This window comes from Anomaloglossus baeobatrachus, chromosome 4, assembly GCF_048569485.1.
Source record: "Anomaloglossus baeobatrachus isolate aAnoBae1 chromosome 4, aAnoBae1.hap1, whole genome shotgun sequence".
In the NCBI taxonomy this organism is placed as follows: domain Eukaryota; kingdom Metazoa; phylum Chordata; class Amphibia; order Anura; family Aromobatidae; genus Anomaloglossus; species Anomaloglossus baeobatrachus.
Window position 1 is genome coordinate 434,525,739 of NC_134356.1, and position 26,659 is coordinate 434,552,397.

The window sequence follows — 26,659 nt, forward strand, 5'->3', positions numbered from 1 at the left end:
CACAGGCAGAGCTCAGGCCCACAGGGAGGTTGGATGTAGTAGTCCACTTCGGCTGCTGCGCAGCTAAGGCGTTGGAAGGAGGGGACGACACAGGGATTGTAGTTAAAGTTCTTTACTCACTGAGATGTCACATCCATTGGACTGCCAGACTCTGCTGTCATGGGCTCCAGCCGATTCCGGATAGTTCAGAGGTCAGAACAGGTGTTTTTTTCAGTGAGTCCTTCCTCCTTCCACCGTGTTCTGTGAGTCCCTGCAGCTTGAAGCTTCACTGGCACCCGAGTCTGGTGAGGTGCAGTACCTTGTGGCGACTGAAGCCTCAGGGGTGCCACACTCCCCTATTCATTTGAATGTATTTCTTTTTACAAGGGCACTGTATGCAATAGATAATCCCTTTTGTACAACATGAAATGAGGTCTTTAATGTAATGTTACCAATTTAACCAAGATTATATCCCCAACATTAAAAGGAAACTTAGGGAATTAGAGCAATTACTCCTGAAAGAAATGCGTGACATGTGGGATGTAGTCACTTGGAGAGGTACCTATTAGCGGATATTATCCCTAAAGGTCTAATAGTATCAAAATCCCTTTCAGGTAATATAGGTGACCCTAAAACCTTGGTGGAGTAGGGACAACTATTTAAGGATTTTTCCCGACAGACAGTACAATTCATTATTGACAATTGAAAATCCCAGATTATTAATAGTAAAAATTTAATTATACAGCTCTTTGAGGAAATTAAACCCTATCAGAATAATTCAGAAATTATTAATTTATCCATAAATATTGCAAAACGGATTCAAACAAAAGAGAAATTATTGAGAGAAAAGAAAAAAAAAGTATGGGAGGTTTTTGGAGTTCCAGCTAGTACCAGTTAGGAGGGAGACACTAGATAACAGTCAGTTTGAAATTATTGATGAAGTTGTATGTACTTCTAATTTGAAGGATGAGGTATTGGAAGATTTTTTTAGTACACTTGACCCCAATGAAAACCTCTGTGCAGAACACCCAAGAGTCAAATATACCATTGACCCGAGTTGTAACTATATATAGCAACCTGAGGGATAATATTAATAAAAGTCAATCCAATTCAGGTAGGGGTACTTCACTTTTGGATTCTGGCACTATTTTAAACACGGGGAGAAGCATTGCTGTATCCACTGCACCAATGGAGTTAATCGAGGAAGCAATTGCTAATACCGGGGGTTCTAGAGAGGGGGTACCTAACAATCGAACTACTAGTCAGGCAACTAGAAAGACTGGAATTTATCATAACCCCCCATAGGACGAGTAGTAGTAGCAATAAAAAAACAAAAACTTTGGATTTTTACATGGTGAAAAGAAGAAACGCAAGAGGGGATGTAGGGGCGGGCCATTCTCCAAAAAGAAAAAGGATAGTAATACAATAAATGACCTCCAGAAAATATTTAATCTGAATCAATATGAATTAACAAAAAATGAAACATTACTGCTACAGAAAGGGTTAAAATTCGCCCCTTCACTCGATTTAATAGATTTCAAGCCTTTATAGGAGTAAAACAATTTATGCATAAATTGGCTTTAAAAAAATATTTTTAAAAAAATCCTAAAAGTCATCAAATTTTTAATGTGAACGCGATGCTTTCTCACGCCAATTTAAAATGCAAGTCTAATTTTCACCCAATTAATGAGTATTCAGCTGCACTCTTAACATTTCAAAAATGCGTCACAAATGATATTATGTTGATGAAAAATAGGCAAAATATAAGAGACAATTTAATGCCAAAGGAAAGACATGCTTTGAAACAATTACAAGATAATAAAGAAATTGTAATACGACCTGCAGATAAAGGAGGGGGGATAGTGGTGATGGATGCAAGGAAATATAAAGATTAATCCGCCCCCCTACTAGGAGATGAAAGAATTTATAAATTATTAGATGCGGATCCAATAAGCCAATTCAAAGGGGAATTAGCCTCTTTGGTTCATCGAGGATCAGCAGACGGTATCCTTAATAAGGAAGAAGCGTTCTTCATTAAAAATCAATTCCCGCGGATGGCGTTTTTTTACTACATCCCAAAAGTGCACAAGTCATTACAGGATCCACCAGGACGCCCTATTATGTCGGGAATTAGCTGTTTGACAGCCAATCTCTTGAGATTTGTTGATTGTCATCTCCAAAAATGTGTCACTTTTCTGCCAGCCTATCTTAAAGACAGCACTCAAGTACTGTAGTTAATACAGGACATTAAATGAGAGGATGATTTCATTCTGTGGTCTATAGATGTAACTGCATTGTATACAAGCATCAAGCATCAGAAAGGGTGTGAGGAGTCACAATACTTCCTCACCAAATCTGGGATGTATTCTAGTAGTCAAATTACCTTCTTGGGGGACTGCATTAAATTTTTTGTAAATCATAATTTTTTTTGTGAAGGTAGCCATTACTACTTACAACAGTGGGGCACAGCCATGGAGACCAGATTCGCCCTGAGTTACGGCAACCTATATATGGGGAGGTGGGTGGGGTCCATCATTTACCCCGGTGGGGTATTTTGGGAGAATCTGGTCCTCTGGTGCCGGTTCATTGACGATATTTTGTTCATATGGACCGGGGACAATCAGTCATTACAGGAGTTTTTAGATGATTTAAACCTTAATGAGTATCACCTACAGTTTACCTCCACGTGTAATAGGGAACAGATCAATTTTTTGGATGTCAATATTTTTATTGGAAAAGGTGAAATTCATACAAGGCCCTACAGCAAACCTACAGACAGGAATAGCTACATTTCTCTGAACAGCTGTCATTTATCTAGTTGGCTGTTGAATGTACCCAAAAGTCAATACATGAGGGCACACATGAATTGTAGCAAAATAGGGGATTTTGAAATAGAAGCAGCAAGATTAACTAACACATTTGAAGAAAAGGGTATGAAGTGGAATTCCTAGAAAAGGTCTATCAGGAAGCTAAAAAAAATCCCAAGGGGTGATTTATTCCACAAGAAAGGGGATGAAAATGTCCAAGAATTGCCAGATAATATGGATATACCTATTATTTTACAATATAATGGACAGATGAAAATTTTGAGAAAGATTCTCAATAAATATTGGCATTTATTAAAAGAATACAAGGTACTGGGAGACCTTATGTTCTCCTACCTATATTTACCTACAGGAAAAATAAAAATATAGGGAATATGGTAGCCCCAACCATTAAGAATCCTATTTCCAACCGATGTAGCATTGGGAATTATGCTGGAAATAAAGGGTTCTATCCATGCCAAAAGTGTATTATTTGCAAGAACATACCTAATAAACGAAACAGAACCTTAAAAAAAGGGAATAAGGTAGTTAACGTTAGAAACCTCATTATATGTTGTACAAAATGGGTTATCTATTGCATACAGTGCCCTTGTAAAAATAAATACATAGGAAGAACTGTTAGACCACTATACAAACGAATAGGAGAGCATGTCAGAAATATAAATAATAAATGCCTCAAACACCCCATGTCCAAACAATATGCTAGTAAACATGGGGGATCTTTCTCTGGATCAGAGGTTTGGAGCATACAAAAAGTTGAGAGATTGGAAGGGGGGCAATTTTATTAAAAAATGGCCAGAATTGAAAGTGAATTGATATTTGAAATGAATTAATTAAAGCCTGTGTTGCATAATGAAATTGAATTGTTTGCATTTAATTATTTATTTTTATAAACTTTGAAAATCTTGAATATGTTTACAATCAAATAAAATAGATCACTTCTTACAAACTCCCCAAAAAATCCTCCAAAAACTCTCTAGAAAAAACTATCTAAAAAAAAGACCTAAAAAAACAAAAACAAACTAAAAAGATCAAAAAGGGATGGTATGTATTATATTGTAGGAATCGTATTGTATGGATTGGTTTTATGCCATTCATTTATATATTTATGTACACATCTGTAAATTTGTTTTTTGGAGATTGTTTATTGGATGCTGATTTTTGAATTTTTAATTTTTTTTTTTCATAAAATTCATATGAAGTTTATGATTGTAAATAATGGTGCTTGTGGTTAATTTATATTTATGCAGTTGGTTATAAAAAATGTTTAAGGCTTTGTGTGGAATCTAATATATAAAGGCGAATGTGTGTATGTGTGTATGTATGTATGTATGTATGTATGTATGTATGTCCGGGATTGGCATCTGCACCGTCGCAGCTACAGCCAGAAAATTTTGCACACTCACACGTCTGGACCCCGAGAGCGTCATAGGCTATGTTGTGAGGCGAAATTTTAACCCTGCGCGTTCCAATTTACCAATTAATTTTGCCCCTATCTACATAATGGGGGAAAAAGTGAAACGAAAAGTGTATCCGCACCATCGCATTTACAATCACGAAATTTTGCACAGACACCTCATGTGACCCAGGGAACGTCGTAGACTATGTTTTGACAGGAAAATTTAACCCGGGACTTTACAGTTACTCTCAACAAAACATGCCTCCATTAAAGTAAATGGAGCCTGGAACTACAGGTTATTTGTAGGAGCTGTGATTGGTTGCTATAGGAACAAAAGACATTCATAGTTTAAGAAGCTAAAATGTGAGGTAATAAGATGTCAGTGGGGAGATGGATAGAGACAGACAGAGAGACAGACAGAAAAATAGACAGAGAGATAGAGACAGACAGGGAAAGAGACAGACACAGACAGGCCGTGAAAGAGACAGACAGAGAAAGACGGGGAAAGAGACAGACCTGGAAAAAGACAGACCTGGAAAGAGACAGATTGGGAAAGAGACAGACAGACATGCAGACAGGGACAGAGACAGGTAGACAGGGAAGGAGACCTTGATAGAGACAGACGGGGAAAGAGACAGAGAAATAGAGACAGACAATGAAAGAGACAGACAGAGACAGGCAGACAGGGAAAGAGACAGACAGGAAAAGACACAGACAAAGAGACGGGGAGACAGGCAAACAGGGAAAGAGACAGACAGGAAAAAACACAGACAAAGAGACAGGAAGACAGACGGGGAAAGAGACAGACCTGGGAAAGAGACAGACCTGGGAAAGAGACAGACCTGGGAAAGAGACAGACCTGAAAAGAGACAGACGGGGAAAGAAACAGAGAGATAGAGACAGACAAAAAAAGAGACAGACAGAGACAGGCAGACGGGGAAAGAGACAGACCTGGAAAGAGACAGACAGAGCACATTACTTGGCCAATTTAGTTAAATCTGTGTGGAATATCTGTGGTGTTGAAATATATGTTGTGAGTTTTTGCCTTTTAATAAATACATTTCTATCTATTTGTTTTATGTTTTTTGTGTGCAGAATACATTTTTGTTAATGCATTCTATTTTGTTAACAACAGTTACTAACCTGGGCGAAGCCCGGTAGTACAGCTAGTTACTAATAGAGGAGGACTCAATATAAGGGGCCAGGCCTTTCAGCTGGGCTATCCTTGAAGAAGAGGACAGCGATAGTCCCCAAAACACGCGTTGCAGAACAGCTCAGCTTTATCTATTTGCAGCTTTCAGAAGAAGCTCTACCAGATTCATTTAATGTCTTTTTCTGATATCAATTTAGCGGATAATTTAGCACATACTCTGGTTGAATTCATCCACACCCTGGGTGGTGACAGAATCCACCTAAGGCCGGGGCCACACGAGGACTACTGCGATCCCCTTGCATGAGACTCGGCTCGTGCTGGCAGTACAGCAGAGCCGAGTCTCATGCTTGTGTCCTTGCAACTGAGGTCCGTTCGTGCGAGCAGACCTCAGCTGCGGGGGGCGGGCCGGCACTCAGGAGGGGAGGGAGGGATTTCTCTCCCTCTCGCCTGTGTAGCCGGCTATAGACATTCTCGCATTGCACTGGCAGTACACCGGTGTACCGCGAGTGCAGTGCGATTTTTCTCTCGCCCCATTCACTTGAATGGGTGCGAGAGAAAGAGTCTCGGATTACAATCGCAGCATGCTGCGATTGTTTTCTCGGTCCGATTAGGGCTGAGAAAATAATCGCTCATGTGTGCTGTCACACAGGCTAGAATTGGTCCGAGGGGAATGCGATGTTTTATCGCACTCCACTCGCACCGATTTTCTCGCCGTGTGGCTTAGGCCTAACTCTGCCTTAGGAGTATTATCCTCAATCTTCAGCCTGCAGACGTATGATTCATGGCAGTGAAGAACTAGGGCACAAACTAAATATTTAAACTAGAGAGTGAGCGGTGTGGCGAGATAGATTGCCCATATGATACCAGACAGCTGCCTGTTTATTTCATCTTCCTACCCCAGGTGCACTCTGCTGTAGTGTAGTGGGACTAGTACACCGTGGAGAGCGGGGCTTAGGGGATTGCAGCAACAAAGGTACTGAGAACAATATACTGCCCAGGGTACGCGTTTACTATAATTATTCTTTCTGATTTGACTGCGATAAAACGGAATTTGCCAAGAGGAAAAGGATACTGCTATCTGATTACAGCTAAAAATCAGGAAATTGTTTGGAGTTTTTCTCTGATTGCAGAGTATCACCATCTGACTTCTTTTTATTATTATTTGTTACTTCATATTTATCGGTTAGCTACCGGCCGGGGCAACCGTTAAAGTTTACTAATTAATTGTGAAGGATTGGTTAGGTGCATGTCCAGTTGGGTCACAATTTTCTGACAAAAAAAAGTGTTTTCCTCAGCGAACTAATGGTTTTTACGTATTTATTTTATGGCATGTAAGGAAGGAGTGTATACACAAGTAGTAATATACTGATTTCTTGGTCCCAGTATTGTTTTAGGTTTAACTGTAACTACAAAATAAGAAATTATTCCACAGTGTTGGCCATTTTCTGACTAATATAAATAAAATTTAAAATCTCCCAATATGTATTTCTGTTTTAGCAGATTTAATATTGGCTCCAATATTACTATTATTTATAGTTATAACCTGTGTTCTTAGGCAATTTGAAGAACTTGCCCTAATCTAGTAGCAACAGCATTATAGGGGTATTAGCGCCGGTTGTATTCATAAGAGCTACAGAAAACTTCACCACATTCAAACAAGCAATTCTCATATTCAAGCCGGCCCTCACCTCTGCTAAACAAGAATGCGTCACAGCTCTCATATCTTCTCTATCTCAAAATCCAAAACAGTTATTCAATATTTTTAATTCCCTCTTCAATCCACTCCTGCCCTCTCCTACAGCCCTCACTTCTGCAGAAGGTTTTGCCACACATTTCAAAAACAAGATCAACCACATCAGACAAAGCTATATGTACAGCTACCACAAGCGCTCCATATAACAGCCCAATGCTTTCACCCATAACCTTCTTTCCCACCATCACTGGAGAAACGTTTACTAAATTTCTCTCCAAATCACACCTAACTACTTGTGCATTTGATTTGATCCCATACCACTTCCTCCCTAAGATCACCATCATACTTATACCTGCCCTCGGCCCTCACCATCTCTTCAATCTACAGTAAATAATTATTTGATTCTTTCCTGTTTTTGTAAGTTTGCCCACTGACAAAGACATGACCTGTCTATAATTTTAAGGGTAGGTTAATTTTAACAGTGAAAGATAGAATATCCACAATAAAATCCAGAAAATCACATGGTATGAATGATAAAAATGTATTTAAATTTTGCAGAGAGAAATAAGTATTTGATCCCTCTGGCAAACAAGACAATACTTGTTGGCAAAACCCTTGTTGGCAACCACAGCAGTCAGACGTTTTATGTAGTTGATGATGAGGTTTGTGCACATGTCAGGAGGAATTTTGGTCCACTCCTCTTTGCAGATCATCTCTAAATCATTAAAAATTTGAAGCTGTCGCTTGGCAACTCAGAGCTTCAGCTCCCTCCAAACGTTTTCTATGGGATTAAGGTCTGAAGACTGGCTAGGCCACTCCATGATTTTAATGTGCTTCTTTTTGAGCCACTCCTTTGTTGCTTTGGCTGTATCCTTTGGGTCATTGTCATGCTAGAAGATCCAGCCATGACCCATTTTTAATGTCCTGGAAGAGGGAATGAGGTTGTCACTCAGGATTTTACAGTACATGGCTCCATCCATTGTCCTATTGATGAAGTAGTCCTGTGTCCTTAGCAGAGAAACACCGCCAAAACATAATGTTTCCACCTCCATGCTTGACAGTAGGGACGGTGTTCTTTGGCTCATAAGCAGTATTTCTCTTCCTCCAAACACGGCAAGTTGAGTTAAGGCCAAAGAGCTCAGTTTTTTGTCTCATCTGACCACAGCACCTTCTCCCAATCACTCTCAGATGCATCCAGGTATTCACTGGCAAATTCCAGACAGGCCTGCACATGTGCCTTCTTGAGCAGTGGCACTTTATGGGCACTGCAGGATTTTAAGCCATTACAGAGTAATGTGTTACCAATGGTTTTCTTGGTGACAGTGGTCCCAGCTGCCTTGAGATCATTAACAAGTTCCTCCCATGCAGTTTTAGGCTGATCTCTCACCTTCCTCATGGAATACGGGGCATTATACTGTGTTGGGGACATTTGGGGCAACATAATGTGGGGAGCATCATATTGTTTGTGGGTATTACTATCAGGGGCATTATACTTCTATGTGTGGGGCTTCAGGGAGTAACATTGTGTTGAGGTACTGTGGGGAACATCATACTGAGGTGGGGAGAATTGTGAGGGGCAACAAACTGTGTGAGGCATCATACTGCAGCTCATCTCCTTCCTACAGTTGTAAGTGAATTTCAAAGTACAGATAGCAAAATTACAGAAAAACTTGTGAGAATACAAGATTTTGCATTGGTGTTGATTGACACTCATTTTTTCTTCCATTTTCTTACTATTGCACCAACAGTTGTCTCCTTCTCACCCAGCATCTTACTTTATGTAATCCATTCTAGCCTTCTGCAGGTTTATGATCTTGTCCCTGACATCCTTCCTTAGAAATCTCTTTGGTCTTGCCCCTGTTGTAGAGATTAGAGTGTGACTGATTGTTTGAGTCAGTGGACAGGAGTCTTTTATACAGGTGACAATTTAAGGGTAAGTTCACACAGTGCGTTTTTCGCGGCGTTTTTACGCGTTTTTCGGGTGCGTTTTTGCTCAGAAAACTGCATGACTTTGCTTCCCCGGCAAAGTCTATGAGTTTTCATTTTTGCTGTCTGCACACAACGTTTTTTTAGCTGCGTTTTTGTAGTGCCCAAAAAAACGCAGCATGTCAATTATTTCCGCGTTTTTCACCGCATTTTTCATCCATTGAGTGCAATGGGATGTTGAAAAACGCAATGAGAAACGCAAATTGCAAATATAGCTGCGTTTTAGTGCGTTTTTATGACTAAAAACGCAGCTATAAACGCAAGGGGTGGGTACTATAGTGACATGTACAGAAGAGGATTCCTTCTGTCAGTAAACACAGAAGCGTGAAATCTCCCGGTACCGCCACCGCTGCTTCCATTTCCTGCCCTGTGCCATGTCAGCTCCCGTGCGGCGCCATGTACGGGCGGGAGATGGAAGCGGCTGCTAAATCAAAAGTGAAGAGTAGAAAAATGTCATACTCACCTGTCTGCAGACTCCCGGTGCCATGTCCGCTCCCAGCTCCTCTTCCCGGTACCGCCACCCCCACTCTGGCTGTGTGCCGGCTCCCAGGCACGTCCGATGGCTGCAGGACCTGGTGGTGAGGACCTAGCGGTGATCACCTGATGTGGTCACCTGACACATCAGCTGATCGTAAGTCTCGCGGTGACGCCGACTTTTTACAGCCGGCCGGGCGATCAGCTGATGCCGCCAGGAGACTTCATCAGATGATTACCGGCAGCTCTGTGTGTAGTGTTTTTTTGGGTGGGGTTTTTGCACCGATGCATCAGCATAGACTGTACAGCGAGCGCCGAGTGACTGATGCCCTGGCACTTGCAGTCAGTTCGTGACAGCTGCAGACATCCCGGGCTAATCTCCGGAGTTCAGGTGAGAGCACCGGAGATTAGCCCGGGATGTCTGCAGCTGTCATGAACTGACTGCAAGTGCTGGGGAATCAGTCACTCGGCGCTCGCTCGCTGTACAGTCTCGGCTGCAATCTGGAGCTCAGGTGAGAGCTCCGGAGTGCAGTGCAGGTACCTGAATCCAGGCCTGACATTACTGGAGAGTCCTCTGGTAACCAGTCCAACGCTGTACTGAACTGTGTATTTTTTTTTTTGCACTGATGCATCAGCTGATTGTATAAAAGCCGTTTATACAATCAGCTGCTGTGTCATGTGATTCAGGCCCTTGGACCTGACACATGATCTGATCGTTTTGCCTTCCAGCAAACCGATCAGATGATATTGGATCCGGATTGGATGGTGCGGGACCCTTGACCCAGGATTACTGTGGAGGGGGGTTCTTTATTTCAATAAAGATGGAGTTACTAATTGTGTTGTGTTTTTATTTCTAATAACAATATTTTGCTGTGTGTTGCTTTTATTTTTTTTATCTTTACTAGAAATTCATGGTGGCCATGTCTAATATTGGCGTGACACCATGAATTTCGGGTTTAGGGTCAGTTGATAATATAAAGCTAGCCCTAACCCCATTATTACCCAGCGAGCCACCCGGCATCAGGGCAGCTGGAAGAGTTGGATACAGCGCCAGAAGATGAAAGCGCCATTTTCTGGGGCGGCTGCGGAGTGCAATTCGCAGCAGGGGTGCACAGAAAGCTTAGGCACCCTGAGCTGCGGATTCCAATCCCCAGCTGCCTAGTTGTACCTGGCTGGACACAAAAATTGGGCGAAGCCCACGTCATTTTTTTTTTAATTATTTCATGAAATTCATGAAATAATTAAAAAAAAGGGCTTCCCTATATTTTTGGTTCCCAGCCGGGTACAAATAGGCAGCTAGGGATTGGGGGCAGCCTGTACCTGCCTGCTGTACCCGGCTAGCATACAAAAATATGGCGAAGCCCACATCATTTTTTTTGGGGGGGGAGGCAAAGAAATCCTGCATACAGTCCTGGATGGAGGATGCTGAGCCTTGTAGTTCGACAGCTGCTGTCTGCTCTCCTGCATACACTATTGGATGGAGGATGCTGAGCCTTGTAGTTTGACAGCTGCTGTCTGCTCTCCTGCATACACTATTGGATGGAGGATGCTGAGCCTTGTAGTTCTGCAGCTGCTGTCTGCTCTCCTGCATCCACTAGTGGGTGGAGTATGCTGAGTCTTGTAGTTCTGCAGCTGTCTGCTCTCCTGCATACACTAGTGGAGAATGAAGAACATATTGAAGAAGGAAATGACATCAGACCTTTTTTTTTTTTCAACAATCTTTAATGGCATTGTTCACTGATAAAAAAAATGCATAAAAACTCAGTGAGCAAAAATGCAGCAAAAACCGCACCAAAACGCGGTAAAACGCATGCGTTTTTTGCCGCATTTTTTTCCTGCGGGTGCGTTTTTGTCGCAAAAAACGCACAAAAACGCAGCATCAAAAAAACGCAGTGTCTGAACCTAGCCCAAGACAGCTGTCTGTAATGAAAGTAACGAGTTGATTCGGATAAGTGGTCTGTAGGAGCCAGAACTCTTAATGGTTGGTAGGGGATCAAATAATTATTTCTCTCTGCAAAATGCAAATAAATTTATATAATTTATATAATTTATACAATGTGATTTTCTGGATTTTATTTTTTATATTCTATCTCCCACTGTTAAAATTAACCTACCCTTAAAATTATAGACTGTTCATGCCTTTGTCAGTGGGCAAACTTACAAAATCAGCAAGGGATCAAATACTTAGTTCCTTCACTGTATCAATAGGGGGCATGGTGGCTCAGTGGTAAGCCTTGCAGCGCTGGGGTCCTGAGTTCAAATCCCCACAAGGACACAACCTGCAAGGAGTTTGTATGTTCTCCCCGCGTTTGTGTGGATTTCCTCCAGGTTCTCCTGTTTCCTCCCACACTCCAAAAACATACTCATTGGGAACCTAGATTGTGAGCCCCAATGGGGACAGTGTTGCCATTGTATGTAAAGCGCTGTGGAATTAACAGCGCTATATAAATGAATAAATATTATTATTATATTATTAAATATTATTAACCTCTGGTGTCTTCCCTCCTTCTTTTAAACATGCAACCATGATATTTAATCACTTATATAGCGCCATTAATTCCATAGTGTTTAACATACAGTACATCTGCAACACTGCCCCTATTGGGGCTCACAATCTAAACTCCCTATCAGTATGACTTTGGAGTGTGGGATGTAACCGGAGAACCCGGAAAAAACCCAAACAAACCCAGAGAGAACCTACAAACATCTTGCAGATGTTTATTTTTTCATGCAATGATATGTAAACTGCTGGTTAATCATGTATGGTACATTTGTATATGGATGGCAATCTATTTATATAACCGGGAGACATTAGAGATGTATAATATGACGGCAATTTGTATTGATGGAATATCTTTATATTTAATGTATGTATTGCTCTGTCATTGTATGTTTCCTGTCTTTTTCCCTTTGTCTTTCTGTCTTTTTTTCTAACCGTTGTTGGCATTCATCCCCCTATCATGTTTCTATAAGTCAGATCCTTTGTATTTACCTGCTATCAGTTACGTTACCAAACATTCCCTGAGTGTGGACGCTGCTGCTGCGCGTGCGCGCGGGACGCGGCTCCCGGATGTCGCCGCACGGCGGCCTCATTATTCCCGATGCGCATGTCTGGTGACGTCACTGAGGGGATTCCCTCTGACGTGCGCGTCGGGGATGAGTGCTGCCGTGTGGTGACGCTGCTTCCGGGTGCCCCGTCCTGCGCGCATGCGCTGTGTCATCGGCGGTCCACACACATGGGGAATGGCACCTGTAATCAGGGCAGTTACGGTTATAAATGAGGAGCGCATTGTGTTATTATCCTGCACCCCGCTGATGAAGCTTTGGCGACACGCGCGTCCGGGTTGAAGGGTATTTGCCTGTCCACCTCTGAGCCACCCCTATCTGGCCTACTTTTTTCACACCATGGGTAAGTCCATATAAGATGACCGTTTGATGTGATTATTTGTTCACACTATGTGCTGTTAGCACTATTGCACTTGCTATTTATCCATGGTCCCTATATTATGATGGGCTGACCTGGGTGGTTCACTGATGGGTGGGTGAATACAGAATCCACTTACCTCAAACTTGTTTGTATGTGTAATGATTTTATCTTGGTTATATTGACATTAATAAATTTGATATTTTTTGAATAAGTCTCCTACACGTGTTTTTTACACGACTTTTTTGAAACATCTTGCAGATGTTGTCCTTGGTGGAATTGGAATCCACGACACCAGCTCTGCAAGACTGCAGTGCTAACCACTGAGCTACCATGCTGCCCTTCAAAAGAGGAATAAACTGCTGTCTGACACTTCTTTCGGTGGCTTATCTGCGGAAAACAAAGGATTGAACAAGTTAAAATTTACCATAACCAATTCTTTCATCCCCTAATAGCTACTGCAGGATGTGTTAGAAGACCCCCATACTAATTTGATTAGCTGAACCTTCCCTCGTGGGTTTATCCAAAATTGGTCTAATTGACAAGTTGCACATGTCCTGCTACTCTTGGACATTGCATAGGGGTGCATGAATTCAGTGATTTGTCTATATTTGCTGCACGCTCTTGCCCCACGAAAACTAAAAACAGGTTGATTGAATTGTAATTTATTTTTTAGATGCTAGCAGGGTGGTTTTGACACCCCATGGACTTACAGTATTTGGACTAAATGTGGTTCTGCGAGTTAGTACTCAACTTTAAAGGAAACCTGTCACCAGATTTGGCAACTATAACCTGCGACCACCACCAGTGGGCTCTTATATATAGCATTCCAGAATACTGTATATAAGAGCCCAGGCTGCTCTGTAGAACGTAAGAAACACTTTTCTAATACTCACCTAGGTGGTGGACCGGTCTGATAAGTGTTGCTGCTCTCCGGTCCGGCGCCTCTCTCTTCAGTCCGGCGCCTCCTCTCTGCTGCGATCTCTGTCCTCCCTCTACCCAGCCCAGTTTGGATGGCGCGTTTACGTCATCCACACAGGCCAGCATTGCGGTCCTGTGAAGGCGCACTTTGATCTGCCCTGCTGAGGGCAGATAAAAGTACTGTAATGCAGAGACGCGAGGATTAAAGACCGCATGCACACTACAATTCTCAGAAGAAGTAGGACGGCGATTGCAGCAGAGAGGAGGCGCCGGACCCAGAGCAGTGACAACCATCGGACCAGAACACCCCTTAAGTGAGTATTATAAAAATGCTTTTTATGTTCTACACAGTGGCCTGGGCTGTTATATTCTGGAATTCTGTATATAAGAGTTCAGTGGTGATGGCCGCAGCTTATAGTCACCAAATCTGGTGACAGGTTCCCTTTAGACATAACCCTTTAAATCTTTACATGTATATTCCTTATCTCTCAGCAAGGTACATGTACTGTAGTTTTATAAGTTGTGTCCTACTGAAATGTAGCATTATAAACAGCATATAACAAACATGACTATGAAGAAGTAACATCAGTAGGGAGATGAGATTCTCTGAGCACTTCTAGCTTTTAATCACAGATCCAAAGACTAATGCGGGCTTCACACGGTACGATCTATCGTGCGATTGCACGAGCGATCGTACCCGCCCCCGTTGTTTGTGCGTCACGGGCAATTAGTTGCCCGTGGTGCACAAAAGTCGTTAAACCGCCTTCAAACCTGCTGAGCGACCTCGCTGTGGGCGGCGATCATCCTCTTCCTGAAGGGGGAGGGGTGTTTGGCGTCACAGCGACGTCACACAGCCGCCGACCAATAGAAGCGGAGGAGCGGAGATGAGCGGGACGTAAACATCCCGCCCACCTTCTTCTTTCCTCATTGCCGGCGGGAGCCGTGGGACGCAGGTAAGCTGTGTTCATCGTCCCCGGGGTGTCACACGGAGCGATGTGTGCTACCCCAGGTACGATGAACAACCGGCGCAAAGTAGAATAAACGATTTTTTAAAAATGAGCGACCTGTACACGATTCGTGATTCATAACCGATTTGCGATCGTTTACAGATGCTCATAGGTGTCACATGGGACGACGTCGCAAGCGATGCCGGATGTGCGCCACGAAAACCGTGACCCCCAACGACATATCGCACGATAGATCATCTCGTGTGACGCCCGCATTAGAACAGCTGAAAGATTGGTCAATATAAGAAGTGATCATGTCACGTTCCCGAACGCAGCAGGGCTAAAACCACAGCATGTTATAAATAATGTCAATGACAATTACCTTCCTGCTCCATCTCTGCTGAGTATTACAGAACCACAAATATGCTCACTTAGCAACAACCAAAGGAAACAGAGAAACGGAATCTACATATTTAGTACATAACATACAGTCTGGGTCACTTTTTAAACTAATTAAATAGAAATAAGTAACAAAAGAAACCAGTCAGATTACAAGTTTATTGTTGTGTTGGTAAGTTAATAAAGTAATAGAATAACAGCAGTACCTCTCCATTATTGTTCTTCTGCGCTGCATTACCACTTCTTGCCTTTACTCTTAACAAATTTATATTATTCTAATCAAAATTAAGGATTTCATCCTTTTCATTGTGACCAGGGCCATTGCAGAAGAAAAGTATGGAAAAGAATTAATTCAGATTGCTAAGAAGGCTGCAGGACTAACAGAAATCAAGTAAGCACCGACGTTTTCAACAGGATGATCATTTATGGTCAGTTATAAAGTAAAAGAAGTAAGGTTTTTAATAGCTCCTGTGACTGGGAAAAGGAGAAGCAGGACACCTCTGTGGTCAGACGTCTCAGGTTTAGATAATCCACAGCTAAACTAAAACATAAAAACAAAATTCAGTTCATTGGAGGATTAAAAATAATAGATTTTCTTCTGCAACTGATGATACATGATGATGCATGTATACCGTGTTTCCCCAAATATAAGCCCTACCCTGAAAATATGTCCTAGCAGGAATTTTCAACCTTTTCAGAGTAAGGCTTAAATATAAGCCATAGTTGCGGTTCAATAATGAAGTATTATTGCAGCTGAAAAAGTTAAAGAATACTGCAGGACACTTCATTAAAAAAAGCAAACACCCCCAAAAGAGAGAAGACAGACCCCGCAATAATACTCACCAGACTGGGATGCTGTGGAACGCATGGAGGACCTGAGGTGGAACACACACACACCATACATACCCACATACACATGTGGCGCCCTGGACAAGCCAGGACGTCACAGGTACTGCAACAACACCCCCAACACCCCGGTTAGGCACGCCAGCCACACACACACACAAATCCTAGTTGCCTCCCTCCAGGGGCTGATGTCCACAGCAGGTGGGGCGGAGCCAGGCAGTTGGCTCCTCCCACTGAGGAGTTCACAGTCCTGGAGGCGGGAAAGAAGGGCAGTCGAGTAGGAGAGTTTGAAGTTGAAGGAGGTAGTAGTGGAGGAGCAGACTGACTGTGTCCGGGTATGTGGCCCGGGCACATACAGCAAGGTTGGCAGACGGTGGTGACTGTCTGCAGGAGAGGCAGATTGACGCACAACCGTAAGGACCGGGGACGGGCGGTGGCCCGCCGGTACCGGACCGGGGAGCGAAGAGAAGCCAGCACCATCAGGCAGGGCCTACGGACCCCGACCAGGCTAGGAGTCGCCGTTAAACTGGTCAAATCCGTCAGCGACGGGAACCTCCGGGGTTTCCCAGCAATAAAGACCCGACTGAAGGCAACCGTCCAAACCGTGAGGGAGATAAAGCTACCGCCAGAGCTAGAGCTCACAGGGCCAGAGCCTGCGGGCAACAAAAGGGGCTCCCTTAGCCAACACACCACTGGGGAGCGGGTTACTGGTGGGAAGCCATCAGGGCCGAGAACATAACACCGGTGAAGGGAGAGACCGTTACCGCCAACCGACTGGGAGTGTCCGCCGCAGCCGTCTGTGGGACTCGTCCATCCAGCCGTTTGTTTTACAAGAGACTCCGTGTGCGTTACTGGCTGAGTAAGTACCACCGTGCCGTCTGGCACTGCGCTGCCCCGCGACCCTGCACCTGGCCAGGCCCCGCAATCCACCAGACAATAATTCCGGGCTCCGGGACTACCAAAATCCCCCTACCCACGGAGGGGAGAGAAACATCCCAGCTGCTCCCTGTCATCGCTCCCGGGATACCCGTACAGAGCAGCGGTGGTGCCCCAACCTCACCACACACCGTGGGTGGCGTCACGAACCGACATCCCAAACCCCAACAAACCACCCTTTTCACTCACGGGCAAGGAGCGCTGCTCGAGTCCCCGGATCCGGCCCACCGCTCGAGCCACCGAGCAGCAGCAGCGCCGGACCCGAGCGTGGTGAGCGCAGCGTCCCCTCCCCGCCCGCGACACACACATATCCAGTAATATTGTGCTGCTCTGGTGACCTGGGGCGCTGTGGAATGCAAGGACCTGCAATGGAACGCATTGAGGACCTGCAGTGGAACGCATAAATGCATTCCACCACATGTCCTCACATTCAGTGTCCCTGGTCTCCCTGTCTGCCAGAGGCAGTGCGGTATCACCGGATGTGTGTGTGTGTGTGTGTGAATGTGTGTATGTCCGATGTATGTGAGTGCCAGCCGGAAGCACGGTAGGTCTACTGTGGAGAAAACAAGGATCTGCAGGAAGCACCCACTGAGGGCAAGGGAACAACACAGATGTCTCGGGTTTGGTAAATAGGATTCTCCTGGAGGGTCTGCCTTTTATATGTGGTATAAAAAATAAGTCCTACCCCGAAAATAAGCTCTAGTGCATTTTTAGGGGGAAAAAAAAATCATATAAGACAGTGTCTTATTCTTGGGGAAACATGGTACTAGCCTTCATGAAGTGTTCATGAAAACTACCTAAAAATATTTACTTGCAGAAATGTTTGTGATGGTCCCATTCATCTAAACAGTGTTTACAAGAATCCATGTGCATGCTGCAGAAACAGCCCCAGTCAGATGAATAGAATTGATTTTCAGTCACATAAATGTTTGGTACAAATCTAGTGTGTCGAATCAATACTAATGATGAGCGAATACCAAGTGTGAACGCCGTTGAAGCCGCAGCCTGATTGCTTGATTGTGGGACACTGCAGCACAACAGGTAGGCAATTAGGTCACCGGAATGCACACTCGGGGCTTCCAGCTGCTCTCAGTGAAAGTTGAACCCACTGCTCAATTGCCGTACAGCCGTGTTCCGCAATCAGATAGTCTGTCAATCTGGCAGTGGGTTCCACTTTTCCCAATTGCCACTGCACCAGGGCAAACGAGATGAGCTGGGTAAAGCACCGGAATTGTCCCATCTAATGGATGCGACAATTCCAGGGCAGTTGTGGGCTGCTATTTTTAGGCTGGGAAGGGCCAAATAAGCATGGGTCTCCTCAGCTTGAGAATACCAGCCCCCAGCTGTCCACTTTATCTTGGCAGCATATCAAAATTAAAGGGGGACCGCTCATGATTTTTTAAAAATGTATTTATTTAAATAGTTTTAAGAAAAAAAGATGCATGGAGTCCCACATATTTTGATACACAGCCAAGATAACATACACAACTGGGTGGCTGCAGCCTGTAGCCATTGGCTTTATTTGTGCTGGGTATCAATATATGGGGGACCCTATGTTATTTTTTCAAATTATTTATGTATTTTTACACTCCATGTCCTGCCCCATACAGCTACTGTGAGAGCAACCAATCACAGACACCGGCATACCAGCAGTCTGACTGCAGCCAATCACAGACACTGTCACAGAAGGTGGACAGGGGTAGCAGTGAATATGCATGAGATCTAATGATCGTACCAGGAAGCAATGTGACATTTGCGTGAATCTCAATAGGTGTAATATTCCTGCTTTAATTCACATAATACTCTGACAACTACTTCCAAGATCCTCCAGAAAATTATTTGAGTTTTTCTTGAACTTGCATTGGGTTCGTTATTTGATATGAATACAGGAATAATAGAAATTATTCGGCTTGAATAATCCGAACTTGAATAGGACTATTCGCCAATCATTAATTGATATACTTTTAATTATTTTAATTAACTGAGTTATTCATTAATCTTTTTTTATATATCATAAATCCTGAAAGCTGTTTTAAAGCATACCTGTTGCTTCAGGTAACTTTTCATAACTTGTGGTGTGTGTGTGTGTGTACATGAAGAGTAAGGGTGTTTTCACACTGCGTTTTGTTCTCTGTTCAGTGATCCTATCAGGGCTTATGTCCAGATTCACCGCAAAACGGCATTCAGACTTATGTGCCAACAGGGCCATTAACTATAATGGTGCAAACAGAGTCACTGTGTGCTCTGTCATGTGTGGCGCCCTGGGCAAGCCGGGACGTCACAAGCACTACACCAACACACCCCACACTCCCGGTCAGGCACACCAAAGTCAGACAAAAACCCTTGTTGCCTTCCTCCAGGGGCTGATGTCCACACCAGGGGGTGGGCCAGGCGGTTGGTCCCGCCCACCGAGGAGTTCACAGTCCTGGAGGCGGGAAAAGCAGGCAGATAGAGTTTGGAAGTGAAAGTGGAAGGAGGGAAGTAGCAGTTGAGGAGCCTGAAGTTGGTCCGGGTGTGTGGCCCGGATGGATCAGCAAGGTTGGCAGACGGTGGTGACCGTCTGCAGGAGTGGCCTATTGGAGCTAGCCGTAAGGATAGTGGACGGGCCGTGGCCCGGCGGTACCGGACCGGTACGCAAAGAGAAGCCAGCACCGTCCGGCAGGGGCTTACGGACCCCGACAAGGCTAGGAGTCACCGTGAATTTATCAAATCTGTTAGCGAAGGGAACCTCCTGGGTTTCCCAGCAGCCAAGTCCCGACAGAAGGCAACAGTCCAACCGAGAGAGGGAAACACAGTCACCGCCAGGGCTAAAGTTTCCAGGGCCAGAGCCTGCAGACAAAAGGGGGTCCTTCAGCACCCATACAAGCTGGGGAGCGGGTTACCGGTGGGAGCCCATTGGAACCGTACACACTACACAGGTGCAGGGAAAGGCAGTCACCATCAACCTGCCGGGAGGAGAAACACCGCAGCCGTCTGTGGGACCCGTCCATCCAGCCGTTTGTTTTACCGGAGACTCTGTGTACATCATTGGCTGAGTGAGTACCACCGTGCCGTGCGGCACAGCGCTGCCCCCGCGACCCTGCACCTGGCCAGGCCCCGTAACCCGCCTGCCATCCATCCCTGCTCCCTCACGGGCCCCGGGACAACCAATCCCCCTACCCACGGAGGGGAGGACTAACATCCAAGTTTCTCCCTGTCATCGCTCCCGGGATCCCCGTCCAGAGCTGCGGTGGTGTCACCAATCTCACCACAACCGTGGGTGGCGTCACGGACAATATCTAATCCCCACAATCAAACTCCCCTTTTCACTCACGGGCGAGGAACGCCGCTCGAGTCCCCGGGATTCGGCCCACTGCTCGAGCCACCACCGAGCAGCAGCCGCAGCAGCAGCCGCAGCAGCGGCCGGACCCAAGCAGTGGGAGAGCGCCGCGTCCCCTCCTCCGCCAGCGACAACTTGGCGTCACGAACAGGATCTTACCGCTCTGCCGTCTGGTAGAGGTGCGCCTTGTGACCGCCGGAGGTGTCCGGACGAAAATTTGGAGAAGCCGCCATCTTGGGCGCGAAAAATTCCCGCTCGAGCGTCTCCTCGAGCAGTGGAGGCGCGAAGGCCTAAACCCCGCCCCTGTAGAGACCAAGGGGGACTGATGGCGTCTGGCCGCATGTAGCCCGCGGCTGTGGAAGCAGGGACGCCAGGACTCTGCAGCGATACTGGGTTCCTGGAAGACCTCATTGTCAAGATGCACAGTCCGACTATCAACGATGAAGTCCCCACATCCGGCACGGCGACGTGGCTGAGAGACCAGACCGCCCCGCTGAGTAACCGTCTGCAAGCCCACATGCAGCTCCTCCTGGAGGAGTGGGAGACCGACATGGCAGACGTGGTGGCTGCTATGCGGAGACGCGAGGTGGAGGAGGATTTGGAGGAGCGGGTAAGAGACCCACGCCCCTGTATTCCCGAGGGATCGGCCACTGCGGCTGAGGGGCCCGGCCTGCACCCGCTCACCTTGCCTCCTCCCCCGCTACCCGTGTTAGCTGCTGCCGCCCCGCCACTAGGCTCGCTACCCGTCCAACCGGTAGCGATGCCCTGCCAATCCGCCCCGGCGGGCCGACCGGCTGCAGACGCTCAGGGCCGCCCTGAACCGCTCCTATGGGAGCCGCCGAGGCCGCGGCCCCTTAATGAAGATGTATCAGAGGCCCCGGCCAGGATGGCACCAGGTGCTGTGTCCGAGACCGGGACCGTGGCGTGGATGAAGGCCAGAGTGGTCGAATTCAATCAGCGCCAGCAACATCAGATATATCTCCTGATGGAGCAGTGGACCCATGAGGTGGAAATGCTGGTTGCAGCTGCCCCAATGTATGGGATGAGAGCAGATGTGATGGAGCCGACGGGTAACCCACGTCCCCATGTCCTACCAGGACCGGCCACTGCGGCTGGGGGGCCCGGTCCTGTTTCGGCCCTCACGCCGTCCCTGCCGTTACTCATGGGGCACCTCAGTGTTGACCAACCCAATCTGCTGCCCTGTGCTACTACAGCTGAATCTGATGTGCTGGATGTCGGTGGCCTGGAAACTGCGGCAGCTGGCGGCAACCCGCCTGGCGCAGGGACAAGTGATAGCGATTCCAGCTCCGGTGCCGAGCCCACCTCTGAATTCGAGAAGGCGAGTGAGCGTCTCCGCTACGAGGGAGAGCCGGTGGTTTATTACACCCCGCGCACCGGTGGGAATGGATACCGAGCACCCCTCTCCCAGCAGGCCTGTCACTGCATGTTCGATATGTTGGTGGCACAGGATGAGGCCACCTCAGCGGAAGGTGAGCAGTGATGGCAGCGGGAGCCCCGTTGCAGTTGTCCCCGTTGGGACCACCAAAGTACCGTTTAGAAGTTTTGAAAATGATAGGTGAATAATTACCGAGATGTTACCTGATTGAAACCATGATTTGAACCGGTCGTTGCCGGCAACTGGTCCCCGTTGGGACCCCTTACAAACCACTGTGTAGGAACTACTACAGACAAGCCCGAGAACTGGCAGGGCAACCACGAACTTGTGGTCTGTAAATAAAAATGTTGGCTTTACCGGTACCGCCTCCGGAGAGGCTGATTTGGAGGATGGGCCTGGATGGAAGTGATGGCCCAGGCCTGCCACTACCGCAACCGGTGGCGATCCTCCGGGGGTTTCAGGGGTTCCCCATGGACATGGGTCCCCTGAAAAGGACAGAACCCGTTCGGGTAACTTGTGCTGGACTGGGGTCAAGGGGTGCTGCCCATTTGCTTAGGGGCAGCATCAGGGCCAGATTGCTTGGGTGGGAGAGAGCGGAAGCCGTTACCGTTAGCAACGTTTAAGTAATGTGCCTCCCGATGTGGGAAGAAGTTAATATACTTGTAATACCTGTTTACCGTTTTAAATCTTTTCCAGTTTGTGAAAATAAAACCGGTGATGGACGGGCAGCCCGCAGACGGTCTGCATTTTACTAAGGGGGAATGTGGCGCCCTGGGCAAGCCAGGACATCACAAGCACTACACCAACACACCCCACACTCCCGGTCAGGCACACCAAAGTCAGACAAAAACCCTTGTTGCCTTCCTCCAGGGGCTGATGTCCACACCAGGGGGTGGGCCAGGCGGTTGGTCCCGCCCACCGAGGAGTTCACAGTCCTGGAGGCGGGAAAAGCAGGCAGATAGAGTTTGGAAGTGAAAGTGGAAGGAGGGAAGTAGCAGTTGAGGAGCCTGAAGTTGGTCCGGGTGTGTGGCCCGGACGGATCAGCAAGGTTGGCAGACGGTGGTGACCGTCTGCAGGAGTTACCTATTGGAGCTAGCCGTAAGGACCGTGGACGGGCAGTGGCCCGGCGGTACCGGACCGGTACGCAAAGAGAAGCCAGCACCATCCGTCAGGGGCTTACGGACCCCGACAAGGCTAGGAGTCGCCGTGAATTTGTCAAATCCGTTAGCGAAGGGAACCTCCTGGGTTTCCCAGCAGCCAAGTCCCGACAGAAGGCAACAGTCCAACCGAGAGAGGGAAACACAGTCACCGCCAGGGCTAAAGTTTCCAGGGCCAGGGCCTGCGGGCAAAAGGGGCTCCTTCAGCACCTATCCAAGCTGGGGAGCGGGTTACCGGTGGGAACCCATTGGAACCGTACACACTACACAGGTGCAGGGAAAGGCAGTTACCATCAACCTTCCGGGAGGAGAAACACCGCAGCCGTCTGTGGGACCCGTCCATCCAGCCGTTTGTTTTACCGGAGACTCTGTGTACATCATTGGCTGAGTGAGTACCACCGTGCCGTGCGGCACAGCGCTGCCCCCGCGACCCTGCACCTGGCCAGGCCCCGTAACCCGCCTGCCATCCATCCCTGCTCCCTCACTGGGCCCCGGGACAACCAATCCCCCTACCCATGGAGGGGAGGACTAACATCCAAGTTTCTCCCTGTCATCGCTCCCGGGATCCCCGTCCAGAGCTGCGGTGGTGTCACCAATCTCACCACAACCGTGGGTGGCGTCACGGACAATATCTAATCCCCACAATCAAACTCCCCATTTCACTCACGGGCGAGGAACGCCGCTCGAGTCCCCGGGATTCGGCCCACCGCTCGAGCCACCACCGAGCAGCAGCCGCAGCAGCAGCGGCCAGACCCGAGCAGTGGGAGAGCGCCGCGTCCCCTCCTCCGCCCGCGACACATGCACCAGTTTCGGTGGTGTATGTCTTCTGGAGGCGGACACTAAGACGTAGAAGACTCCATTGGGAACAGTAGTGTAATTTGTGACACCCCTCCTTCCACTACAATGGGAGTAGTGGTGTAATGTGTGACCCTGCTCCATCCACTTCTATGGAACCAGTGTTGTAGTGTGACACCACTCCATCCATTTCTATGAGAGCAGTGGTGTAATGTGTGAACCCCTAGCTCCATCCACCTCTAGGGGAACAGTGGTGAATTGTGATGAGCACTAGATACATGTCTCTGCGGCGTAGCACAGATGGTCGTCATAATATAGAGTACACATCTCTGGGTTGTATTACAGATAGTTGGCATTGGATACATGGCTCTGAGGGGGTATCACACATGATTGCCATTAGATTTATTGATCATGCGTGACACTCGCAGAGCCATGTTAGATACAGTCATATGAAAAAGTTTGGGCACCCCTATTAATGTTAACCTTTTTTCTTTATAACAATTTGGGTTTTTGCAACAGCTATTTCAGTTTCATATATCTAATAACTGATGGACTCAGTAATATTTCTGGATTGAAATGAGGTCTATTGTACTAACAGAAAATGTGCAATCCGCATTTAAACAAAATTTGACAGGTGCAAAAGTATGGGCACCTCAACATAAAAGTGACATTAATCTTTTGTAGATCCTCCTTTTGCAAAAATAACAGCCTCTAGTCGCTTCCTGTAGCTTTTAATGAGTTCCTGGATCCTGGATGAAGGTATATTTGACCATTCCTGTTTAGAAAACAATTCCAGTTCAGTTAAGTTTGATGGTCGCCGAGCATGGACAGCACACTTCAAATCATCCCACAGATGTTCAATGATATTCAGGTCTGGGGATTGGGATTCCAGAACATTGTAATTGTTCCTCTGCATGAATGCCTGAGTAGATTTGGAGCGGTGTTTTGGATCATTGTCTTGCTGAAATATCCATCCACTGCGTAACTTCAACTTCGTCACTGATTCTTGCACATTATTGTCAAGAATCTGCTGATACTGAGTTGAATCCATGCGACCCTCAACTTTAACAAGATTCCCCATGCCAGCATTGGCCACGCAGCCCCAAAGCATGATGGAACCTCCACCAAATTTTACTGTGGGTAGCAAGTGCTTTTCTTGGAATGCCGTGTTTTTTGCCTCCATGCATAACGCCTTTTTGTATGACCAAACAACTCAATCTTTGTTTCATCAATCCACAGGACCTTCTTCCAAAATGTAACTGGCTTGTCCAAATGTGCTTTTGCATACCTCAGGCGACTCGGTTTGTGGCGTGCTTGCAGAAACGTTTTTTTTCGCATACAACTTCTCCTTGTCCAAAGTGCGCTGTATTGTTGACCGATGCACATTGGCACCATCTGCAGCAAGATGATGCTGCAGGTCTTTGGAGGTGGTCTCTGGATTGTCCTTGACTGTTCTCACCATTCTTCTTCTCTGCCTTTCTGATATTTTTCTTGGCCTGCCACTTCTGGGCTTAACAAGAACTGTACCTGTGTTCTTCCATTTCCTTACTATGTTCCTCACAGTGGAAACTGACAGTTTAAATCTCTGAGACAACTTTTTGTATCCTTCCCCTGAACAACTATGTTGAATAATCTTTGTTTTCAGATCATGTGAGAGTTATTTTGAGGAGCCCATGATGCCACTCTTCATAGGAGATTCAAATAGGAGAACAACTTGCAAGTGGCCACCTTAAATACCTTTTCTCATGATTGGATACACCTGTCTATGAAGTTCAAAGCTCAATGAGGTTACAAAACCAATTTAGTGCTTTAGTAAGTCAGTAAAAAGTAGTTAGGAGTGTTCAAATCAAGAAATTGATAAGGGTGCCCATACTTTTGCACCTTTCAAATTTTGTTTAAATGCAGATTGCACATTTTCTGTTACCATAGTACATTAAACCTCATTTCAATCCAGAAATATTACTGAGTCCATCAGTTATTAGATATATGAAACTGAAATAGCTGTTTCAAAAACCCAAATTGTTATAAAGAAAAAAGGTTAACATTAATAGGGGTGCCCAAACTTTTTCATATGACTGTACATAACTCAGGGCACATAACACGATTGGTATTAGATACATGGCTCTGGTGGGCATCACACATGAGATCGGCAGTAGAAGTGACGTGAGGCGATAGTCACGTGTGAGGCAATGACTCCACAAACCCCAACACGCGACATGAAATACTTGGTCCTGACTGGGTGTGGATTTTGACTGTTTGGGTTGGCAACCGATGTAGGCTGCATTCTGCCACTGGTGTCGGCCGATGAGGACTGGATGATAACTCACATGCACAAGAAGATGAACTGTTCACTTTAAACCAAAACTGTTTACTGGATGGTTCATTGTCATTCACGACTTTCCACTCCAGTAACAGTTCAACTTCCCACTGGGTTGAATGCAATCTAACTGGGCTGGTGAGTCCCAGTGCAACCCAGTTGAGTGTTAGTGTGCACTGTGACAGTCACCTTCCCTTCTGCAGTCTCGCGTCCGGTCTACTCAGGGGTCCCATAATGACAGGAGTAAAGCTTTGCACACCCGGCCACAAGCGGAATACCGCTAGGTTGGTTGACTATGTTACACACCACTAGAGGTTAATTCGGTATCTTGACGGTTTACAGGCCTGGCCACTAATCTCCTGCACCAGTAGAAGTCACGCAGTACCTTAATAATTAAGGGGCCTGGATGTAAGGATTTGTCCTTTCCCTGTGAGTTGACTCCTACCAGGGTGGGCTAGTCCCAACACTTAACTCTTTCTGTCCCTGCTGTCCCTTTCATCTTTATTTCTATACACAAACATTACTGTACATTACAATAGTCTGTATTTTTGGGGGGAAATAGAAGGTGACCCCCATGTTATGGCACAGTTCTATCCTAATGCATTATGTGATTGGCCCATCAGAGAGTCCTCCAAGCTCTGATACAATAATGGACACAAACACAGCAAAAGACGTCCAATTTGAGCCTACATT

At 46.2% G+C, this 26,659-nt stretch overlaps 1 protein-coding gene and 1 long non-coding RNA gene across 3 annotated transcripts in view; one reads left to right on the plus strand and one right to left on the minus strand.

Moving 5' to 3' along the window:
- The window catches only part of PSTPIP1 (proline-serine-threonine phosphatase interacting protein 1), a 193,645-nt gene that overhangs the window by 89,300 nt on the left and 77,686 nt on the right, over positions 1–26,659 (plus strand). The window contains exon 3 of the mRNA XM_075345475.1: positions 15,517–15,591. Coding sequence (XP_075201590.1) covers positions 15,517–15,591 — 75 coding nt within the window. The remainder of the gene's footprint in view (positions 1–15,516; positions 15,592–26,659) is intronic.
- LOC142303774 (uncharacterized) overlaps positions 1–26,659 on the minus strand; it is a 116,530-nt gene that overhangs the window by 15,392 nt on the left and 74,479 nt on the right. The window contains exon 3 of one of the 2 annotated variants that reach the window (XR_012753050.1): positions 15,533–15,741. The exons of the other annotated variant lie outside the window; for it this stretch is intronic. This is a non-coding gene — a long non-coding RNA (uncharacterized LOC142303774). Of the gene's footprint in view, positions 1–15,532; positions 15,742–26,659 lie in introns of those variants that run through there. 2 annotated transcript variants of the gene reach the window in all.